A 10,668-nucleotide genomic window follows, 5' to 3' on the forward strand; every position below is an offset into this window, starting at 1 on the left:
CCCGGGAACGTATTAGCATACCTTTAACCTCCCGCATACAGATGTGGGGGCACACAATACTGAGAACGGAACGCCACAGACATACGAGTACATTTGCTTAGACAGAGACACCGCAAGTGCGTGTTGGTGCTTCGCGAGAAAAAAAATAGGAAAAAGGGAATAGAATTAGTGTACTTAATATAATTTAATTCAGTACGTCTATTACAAGTATGATAGTACAAAAGTTTACGTTTACCCGCATACAAAAATGGCGTCTCTAGAGGAAACTATAATGTAGGTAACTTTTGAAAAAGAATGTGCATATGCAGATGACAGAGGAAAACTTTTTTTCAAAACTCGTACTAGAGGTTCAGACGTCCAACAAAATAAAAAAAAAAACTTATTTAAACAGAAATAATATTATTCTATAATGAAACGGTTTTCTTTCATCGGTAATTCATTTTGTTATTACATGTGCGTAAAAAAATGACAGGCTTGGCTTATACACAACGAATCGAATGAAAGACTTGCCACATCTAGTCAGATCTAAGTCTGTGGTCTCCACTACATCCCTGCCCCTGTCTACCGGGAATCAAGATAACGCATCGTCGGCCCGTGAAAACCGAAAACAAAAGACTAACATGCTTAGTGTTCAATTTGAGTTTATGGCGATACGGTTTGCGACACACTCGAGAATGAATGGGTCTCACCTCTGACTAGTACATTACTAGTTTATATTCGTATAAAATAGTTTTTTTTTCTTCGGTATCGCATTTTCTACAAATTGATACTAATAGATTCGGGGACCAAAAAAACTAAATGTTATCGTATACATATTTTTTTTAAATATTAGGTATAAACATTAAAGTGGCAGTCCATTGCAAATGCTTGGTTTTATCTTATGGAGGAGATAGTACGAGTATTACACCTGTTATGACCCATGAAACAAGTACTTAGTCCGCTGTTAACAATTTTAGGATTGAGGTTAGCTTTGTAAATTAAAATATTTATAAACTAAACAGGATAAATATATACTTAGGTACAAAACACTTACCCATGCCCCAAAAGGCGGTTGCGAAGAATACCACACAAATGCGACTTCCCACCGGAACGCCCATCTTAGACTCACTCACTCGCAAACTGCGTCTCATATAAAGCACTAGGTCTAGCTCACGGTCTAGATCTCTACCACTCATCTAGCTCTTTTAGGTCACTAAACACACTATGCGTCCGCAAAGTTTGATCCGAGTTGACTTTCATTGTTGCGCGTGGGATGTGACGTCGCGCATATCTGTGGAAGAATAAGTAAAATATTATATTTAATTTAACTAGGTAGTGTGACAGTGAGTTTATAACTCTAGTATCGCATCAAATAGATTGACACAAATTTACATAACTTGGGCAATGGCAATAAGGTGAACGAGCTTAGGCCCGGGTCTCCTATTTACGGCGCAGGTCGCGTCCAGCGTCACGCCGTAGGCCGCGTCACGATGCTCACTATAGAAATGTACTGATGCGGTCTCCCTCACACGTCGACGTTGGCGCGTAGATGTAGTGAGCATCGTGACGCGGCTTACGGCGTGACGCTGGACGCGACCTACGGCGCGTAATAGGAGACCCAGGCCTTATGTGACTTACGTAAAAAAATACTATCAGTTACGTTTCGTACGATGTCGAAAGGTGAACGCGAAAAGGTTTTTGGATCAACCCGCAGTTGTGTAAAAAATTTTAGAGCTGTAAACAACTTATAATGAATTCCGTATATACCATAATTATACATCTAAGTATCTACCTGTACATATTTTAACAAAGAAGTTTAGAACAATAGTCGACGAAAAACGGCATTCTATGGCCTCTTGTGCAAAAAAGATTAGTCCCTGAATATAGTCCAGGAGGTTCTTTGTCGGGGCCCTACGATGTCGGTTCGTATAAATTTTCCCTAAAGAAAACTTTTTCCTCCCTTTTTGTGAGAAACTTCTTGGCAATATGGCTTCACCGTGTTGTTGCTTTTTAAATGGAAATTGGGGAACGTCTTTCTTTATAGTATCGGATGTACTGGTGGATAGGTATGATATAGGGTTTTTCTATGTGAGTATCTGATATGGTTTGCTAGTCTTTCATAGGTAATAAATTATGTAACCTTTATGAACTAAATAAAATGTGAGGCAAAAAGTGGATAGTTCGCATGTGGCTTGTGACTTATAGACTACCTACCCCTTAACTAAGCACTGTTAAAAATAACATTTGAATACCAGTTCAGAGTCGGGTTTGAACACCCACGCGGTATATATGTCGCAGGCATCTGGTTGAATCTCCTTTTTGGTTGAATCACTAGCCCGTTCATTGGATGGCGCTACTCAATTGTATGACTAGGCCGAACGTTGATTGTACAAGCGTCACAAAACGTCCAACTAGTTAGCTGACTTAAAATCAGTCAGGTGGTGATTAAAACAAATATGGCGTCTAACAGCTAACAGCTGACACAAAAAGCACCTATATTGTTCGTTTTTTTTCAAATAAATTAGCTTTAAAGTGCGTTATTTGTGTTAAAATAGTGTAACAACATGGATTTACCTATTATTACGCCGCGGGCGGATAGTTTCAAAGAAAAAATTGTGGCGAAACTGGATAATTATGAACAACAATATGAAGGTACGTATATTGTTATTGTTTAGTTAATTTGTGAGATAAGAGCTTTGTAACATAGTCTTTTTCTTGACTCTTGTCTGGTGATGTTCACCGTAACCAGACATTACAAAGTTGCTATACTATATCCCATTCAACGACTTCGCTGAATGACGTTCAGTCAAGACGTCGAACGTTACAATCAACGACTTGACGAGTTGTCTTTTAGTCATACAAATGAATAGCGCCATCTAATGAACGGGCTAGTGGTTCAATCAAAAAGGAGATAAAAAAAGATGCCTGCGACATATATAAATTTAAAGAGTTACAGGAGGAAATCGTTTGATATCCAAAACTCAAATATCCACAATATGACTGTGAAAAAGTAAATAACTAAAAAGAGACTATGAATTGACAAAATCAAACTTTCTCGTTTTATTAAAGCTTGTCGCGCATTCAACCCATTTCCCCGATTTATAAATAAATCATTCATAAAAAATATGTTGAAGTACAACTTCCCGCAAAAACACTACAGAATTCAAAGCATTTCCGAGAATCCAATCAGTCAGAAGATTTCCTTTTTTATGCGAAATTCTGATTTAATTTATTGATAAAATCGCACCGGGATCGCGAGCCCTGATCCCGCGGTGTTCCGGGGAATCCCCGCGCGCCTTGTGTCAGTTGTTCGGAGGGAAATTTACGACTTCGCCGATAATGCGATGTGTGCACATTGCTCGGGGGTCACTCTAGCTACGAAAAACGAAGTTTCAGCACGAATATTGTCTATACATATATGTATATATTAGTTACCGACAGGGAGGGGCGCTGATCAAGATGTTAATACAAATTTCGGTGAAACGCCTATCGAAGCACCTGTCGAATATAGTCGACATAATTCGTCATTGGCACATAGAGCGCTGCTGCGCTAACCACGACTCTGCTTCGTTGGATGAAACGCTATTTAATATTGCTCCTACAAAGATATTAACCCTTCGCCACTGATGTCAGTTCTTGTTCGTATTTTTTGTAAAGCTAGAGTAAGCCGCTTGTTTTACTATCCAACGCACCCCGCGCTCTTTACCCCGAGACTTGGGGGGTCACTCTCTAAGACAAAAACTATCATTCGGATCGCAGCGAGCCACGAACCTATCATCATCACGACCCATTACGTCCCCACTGCTGGGGCACGGGTCTCCTTCCAATGAAGGAAGGGTTTAGGCCTAGTCCACCACGCTGGCCAAGTGCGGGTTGGTGGACCCCAACACAAGCAAGTTTGTGCTGAGAGAGTTGTCGGGTAAGTGGGCAACCCGACTGTCAGATGTTTTCAAGCCGCCCGAAGGCCTCTGACTAGGCTAAACGACTGCTGCCGAAGCAGCACGAACCTATCTCGTTGTATTAAACGTGCCGATTGCACGACAGCTCTTGTTCTTTAGTTTTTCGTCAGTATAGAGTAACCTTCCTGCGTCGTGATTGGTGCAGAGATTTTGGGCTTGATGAAGTCATCAAATGATGGGGACTCGGTCCTCTTCTTGAAGTCCTTTACGACAAAAGATAACGTTACGTAAACTAAGTTAATTAAAATGACTGGTCTTTCTGTCAGGGATAACATAACATGTCATATTGTGTCCCGTATACGATTTAGTATGATGGATGCAGGAATACATGCGATATAATTAAATTGTTGAGAGTATTATACATATATAATAAAACTATGGGTAGAAGTAACCAAGTTCTACAAACATTTAAAACACTCTCAGATAAGTATGTTCAGGCGTTAATCTTTTCCTTTAAATTTTCCTCAAACATTAATAAGTATTTTTCATAATTTTCCAGAACTGCTTTGTACTACAACCTACTGAGAAACTTCCAACATGCTAATATAAATCTGCGAAAGCTTAATATTTTATTACGCAACAATTTCTATGAGATATTCTTTCTCGGGCTCAAATATTGTTACAAATATGAAATTTTCATGAAAATATTTAATAATATCATTTCAAAGGGAAACTGTAATTTACTGTATTCTATTTCAGTTCTTGTGGGAAATTTAAGAGAATGAACGATTTTTTTTTTCTTGTACTAAAGTTTGCTTTAGTCCATATTAGGTACTAGTAGGTTTTACTAGATAATTTTTCAAACCTTAGTTAATCGAGTATTACGCGTCTATACTAAACTAATGTACAGTACTATTTATAAGTATTCCCCGAATAAAAAAGACACGACTATATAGTATAAGAGAATTATGTAAGTAAGTACGTTATATAATTACGTTTGTGATCTCTACCGAGTCTGCAATTTCGACTCATTCACCAAACATTTCTAACGTAGCCTAAATATTATGTTAAATTCCGTTACGCTTGAAAAATAGAATGTAACAATTCAATAATAACAGTGCACCGCACTCCCCGGCCGGGGGCGAATCCAGAAACAGAGAGAAAGAGAATGAGAAAGAAAGAAAACAAAATTAATGCAGCACAAACGCCCAATGAGGTCCGCGGAGTGTTCCTCAAATGGCACAGTTCTTTGTTCGAATTTTCGCAACATAATTGCTTGGTCCAGTCCTGGAGACTGCAGTTTATTAATTCACTGTTCACCGCTTTTGTCGTGCCCTGGGCAGTGCTGTTGATGTTGGTCCATTGTCACAGAGTGGAATATGAAAGGAGACGTCACTGTGTGTACTGTGTGTGTCGTGGGTGTGTCGTGTGTGTGTTGTGTTGTGTACTTTTGTCTGTGAATCTGTGACGAGTAGCCGGCGGCGACTTGCCCGACAGTCATGTTAGTTCCAATGTAATAGGGGATCCTATTGCCGTTACTGGACTAAATGTTTGTGAGTTGTTCCTGTAAGCTGGAGTAGAAGCAACATTAGAAAATGTTCTTAGTAGATTTCCATTAAAAAAATACTATGTTTGTTTTATGAAAGTTGCGGTGATAGTTTACATTTGGGTATCCTTTAGGGTGGCCCATCATTAAATTCCTAAGGAAATTAATAAATAATTGATCTTATCATACGAGGTATATTGAATTATTATTTTATTGGCAAACTGTAATCAATTGTTATTTTAGATATTTTTTTTCATTCATTCATTCATTTCATCAATGTCTTAAAAGGAAATAAGGATATTACGAAGTTACCCACAGAATACGAGGCCTCAATATTTCTCATTATTCCTGTACTTTTGTACCCAGTATTTCTAAATTGTATTTTACTGTAGATTTCATAATAATGGAGACTGATAAATGCCCGAGTTCACAAAATACAAATTTGGTAATTTCGTGGTTAGAGTAGAGCTCACTGGAGTGAGAATATTTAACTGTAAATTATTTAATTAAGTATTCCGAAAGACTTTTATTTAGGCTTCTATTGTTAAAGCTGTGACTTATTGATTAAATACATATCAAACCGTTAAACCAATAACAATTAGAAATACCTACTGTACATGTGTAATTTATGTCATTGACTAATCAATGACATAAATTACCAGTCTAAACTGGTAGAAAATACACTCACGGCCAATGAAAAAGTTCCAAGTAAGAAAAGCTCCAAGTTACTCCTAAGCAGAAAAGGCTAGCTTAATGACGACGTATGCCATAATCACCATATAATCACTTAAACCTTTGAAAGCTTATTGAGAGTAGCTTTCAATCTCCACTGCAACCATCACCTATACGTTTTGAATATCATATTCTCAGTCATAAATACACAGATCTAAATTTTCTACAAACTTCACCTCAAAAGGTTTTGTAATTGTCTGATTCTGGTGAAACGGAAAAGTCTGGAATACCTCATTTAATTCCGTCGTGATAATAGAATTTAAGTGTACCTTTGTAAAGCGTTTTATACATCAAACTAACCAAACCAAAAACACCTCCCAATTAACACTTTACACTTAAAAAAGCCTACACGAAATAAGTCATAGTTTTCCGAAGTAGCGCGCTATTCCCGAGTGTATCTGGAGGGTTACTCTATACTGACGAAAAACGAACGAACGAGAGCTGTCTTGCAATTGGCACGTTTAGTACGAGATAGAGTGTCTCGTGCGCGCGAATTTTCGTTATATAGAGTGACCCCCCTGCTGCTTCGTCCCTGGTTTGAGGCGAAGAGCCGAGGCGTGCGATAGGCGCGTTCCATATTTCTTAACGAGATGATTCGACAGCATTTTCTGCCATTCTTTGTTCGGCGCTAGAGAGCGGCTCACAAGCGTTATTATGCACCGTCTTTTGTTCTAGGAATGCGCATCCTTGTACTTTGAAATGGTTTTCATCGTTGCGATGCTCTGCTGTAACTACTTGTAACCATGTACGGGATAATAAATAAAGGTTTTGTTTTTTAAGGTTGAATTGTACTCTGGTTCTGTCTGTGTAATTGTAGCTCGGATGTTAATCATCATGTTAAGTAAATAATACACTCACTGGCAATGAAAAAGTTCCAGTCAGAAAAGCATCAAGTTATTCCTAAGCTCAATAGGCAAGCTTAATGACGCCGTCTGTAATATTAAAGTAGATATAAAAGCTCACCACAATATTACCAACTTCTTCTTCTTGTCGTGTCGATGGCAACTGTCACACTTCCGCGGGCCAGTGGGCCGCCACTTTATTGCCAACTAAAACCTAAATCATTTTACAAAAAAAATTGTAACTGGAACTGTTTCTTTGCACGTGAGTGTAGTACGGTATTTTTTTATTAGTAGTTCTTTTTTAAAAGATCATTTCTACGCGAACGGACAAGCAGAAGCAGAAATGGCGAATATCAAGGATTATTTTTGTTAAGAATTCCAAAAACTCTTCATTGAAGACTATGAATTTTTCGTATACTAAAATGACTTACTACTTAATAGTTGGTCCTAATACGTAGACATATAATTTTTACATAATAATTTTGCCTATCCCTACGTCTTGTAACATCAGTTCTAATCTAATTACCGTAATTAGAAATGTGATAAAGGTCAAATCCACTTAAAAATTGCAATGTCTAGAACTAGACACTAGTTACAGAACATATCCACAAATAGATAACTCCTGACAATGTTGTTTTTATAAACAAACGACCTGAATAACAATTTTCGAATATGGAACAATTTGTTTTTGTTTTTGGAACGGGTGTTTTGGGATAGGATGTTTTGGGAAATAGATAGGCATGATCCGAAAGGGTGACACTGTAAGTACCTATAGGTATGGGTTCTACGTTATGCGGTCAAAGCTTCGCTTTAGCATTGCCATAAGTACTCCCATGAATGAATAATAACAATAATTATTATTTTATTCTTTGACCCACACATTTCACAAGTACAATCAACGTGAAATTAGCATTCGGACATTCACTTATCAAAGGACTCTGATGTCTCTGTAACATGCAAAGTCCACCGGATTAAGCCAATTTGTCTAATGACCTAATAAAAAATCTTGTCCTTTACTGCTTTGAGTGTAGAGAAAAATAAACCAAAAAGTAAAATTTATTATTGATGTTATCAAACAATTTTTTTTTCATTTAAACGAATTTTATTATTAAATAAAACAGGTAGCAGTAATGAATAATTAATAATTATCAGTATGTTTTGTTTATAAATTCAACAACAAGTACTGTAAGTATACCTAAGTTATTATTGGTTTCTAATAACCGGTATTTGACCTTTACACCCACACTAAGTGCCAATTTCTCCATAGTCGGTTATCTAACCGTCCAGGGATTGGTTAATTAATTATAGGTACGTCATCTCCATATAAAATTCTTGACAGATGTGTCAAAAGTCAACCACTAATACCTGGTTATGCTCTAACCGACTATGGAGAAATTTGCACTAAGCCGTCGTTAGCGGCGTGTATTTATCATTAAACGAAATATGTACAGAAAATTAAATTGAATAGATAATTTTGATTCGACCGATTGTGACGAGCCCTTCACGTGCTAGATTTTTATTGGTCAAAGCTTACAACGAATGTTTATTAAAAACTAACTGAAACAGTTTGAGCCTGCTCGCCGCTCACTTTGTGCTAGAAATTGTTATGCAAATTGAACGCTTGTCGAATATTTTTAACAAGTTTAGCTCACTGAACAGTGTATATTTGTGCAAAAAATGCTATATGTTTATCGCAAGTATTAATAAAGTGCCTACCGAAATCTGAATAAAAATAAAATTATTAAAGTGAAAATTTGAAAAGAGTTGACCAAGTTAAAAACTAATAAGACGTTTTAATTTCAATGTAAATGAAGATAATAATTGAAATCTATTACTCAAATAAAATTATAAAAGCATTTTTCGTAGCCCATTAACATTTAAATGAAAAGCCGCAATCCCAGCCTTTCATTAGCCACCCAAAGAAAAGAAAGTTACAAATTAAATTAATTACTCAGAAAACTCAATTAGAAGTATTAGGACATAATTTACCGGCGAGCGCTAAGGTCCAATTCCAACCCGGCTCCGACACTGAAGCACTATGAACTTGTGTTTTTTAATTAACTTGAACTTTTCCGAAGAACCTGTCACGTTATTGGGTCGGCACTCATTTGTTTCTTTCACAGAGTTTGTCGGTGAACGACGCGCGGTGCGGCGAGTGACGACGGTCGTCGCGCGCCCGCCCTCGTCTGTAGTCGTCGCGACACTGCCGCCGCCGCCGCCCGCCCAGGCCTCCTACTCCAGCTTCACGGATCCACACGGCCACCATCCGCCCAAACCACGACTCTATCGCCTTGCATTACAGAAGCGGCGTATCATCTCCGAAATCTCAAATACCTTAAACCAGAGTACACTAGACCCCAAGCTCAGCCAAAGCTCCCTAGATCGTGTGGCCTTAGACGAACGTTAATTACACCCAACTCAGTCTGATTAAACCATGAGGTATTATCCGGATTGACGAAATTAACTTTTAACTTGGATTTATGTCGGTGTGCGCGGAAAAGCGACGAAGAATCGCTAAGTGGCCGGCAACTAGATAATGAGGGCACTCCAGCTTGACTTCAATTACTGCTCTAGAGCCCGCCGCCGCCGCCGCCGCCGCGTCGCAACACTTCAGTCCAGCTCAAGTAATTTAATTTGACGTTATATTAGTTGTTGCATATACATATTATTAAACACTGCCGGGCATTGAAAAAGTTCCACTCTCAAAATGCCGACACCAATCCATCCCATTTTTTTAAATATTTACTTTAAAATTTGAACAAAATACGAATGTTTTTAGTTAGTAATATCCTGATGCTCTGTTAAATGTACTTCAATGATACAGAAGACGGCATTAAGCAAGCCTTTTCCGTTTAAAAATACTTTTCTCAGTGGAACCTTTTCATTGCCCGTGAGTATAATTCTGCAATCAACTGAACCCCTGAGTGTTTACATCTTTCTACGTTCAAAATACAAATACGTATACAATTGAAATCCTACTTTTTAAATAAATAAAAAAACATAATTACTTAACAAATATTGATTCATTTCTTTCACTCATGTAATTTTGTGATGAATTAATAAAAATCATAACTTATTTACCTAGATAATTTCTGATTCGTTAAATGAAAAAAGGACGCAGTGTAGTAAAACAGTTGCCCCACATACATATATGCACATTGCACAATATATTAAATAATTATTGTGTAGTGTATTATTTACCCTGCAAAACTACATTTAGTATTTAATCAAGCACAGAGCAAGCAGAAACTAATAAGAAAGCGATGCATAAACAAAAGACGGAAGGCGGAAATCCTCTTTTGTTTTATTAGCTGCTTAATAACAAGTGAATGGCACGAGGTTCGCTCGCCTAATAGTTTGGCAAGATATATAGGTAATATGGGGTCACACTTTGTCGAGTTCTTGTTGAAGAATAATAAACTAAACACAAAAAACTAAGTTCATTAAATAAACCAATACAGATACAGTTTTGGTAATGAAACTTTACGTGTGATAATATTTAGATAGATTATCACTTAAATATTATTAAAACAGCAAATTAATCACAAAACTAAATAACAACAAGCGCCGCCGCGTCCTACCTAACCTAAGCCTACCTATAATAACTTTTCTATTGATAACATCAATATTTCCCCTAATACCTATCACAGCTCAATAGAAACATCGTTTG

The 10,668-nt window shown here is 37.4% G+C and overlaps 1 protein-coding gene across 1 annotated transcript in view; it reads right to left on the reverse strand.

The window, feature by feature from the left end:
* Positions 1-9,215, reverse strand: part of LOC105393833 — a 43,867-nt gene extending 34,652 nt beyond the window's left edge. The window contains exons 1-2 of the mRNA XM_038105536.2: positions 8,988-9,215; positions 1,034-1,270 (exon numbers count right to left, since the gene is read on the reverse strand). Coding sequence (XP_037961464.2) covers positions 1,034-1,175 — 142 coding nt within the window. The 5' untranslated portion in view covers positions 1,176-1,270; positions 8,988-9,215. The remainder of the gene's footprint in view (positions 1-1,033; positions 1,271-8,987) is intronic.
* Between the last annotated feature and the right edge of the window lie 1,453 nt (positions 9,216-10,668).

Source organism: Plutella xylostella, chromosome 22, assembly GCF_932276165.1.
Source record: "Plutella xylostella chromosome 22, ilPluXylo3.1, whole genome shotgun sequence".
Classification (NCBI taxonomy): Eukaryota; Metazoa; Arthropoda; class Insecta; order Lepidoptera; family Plutellidae; genus Plutella; species Plutella xylostella.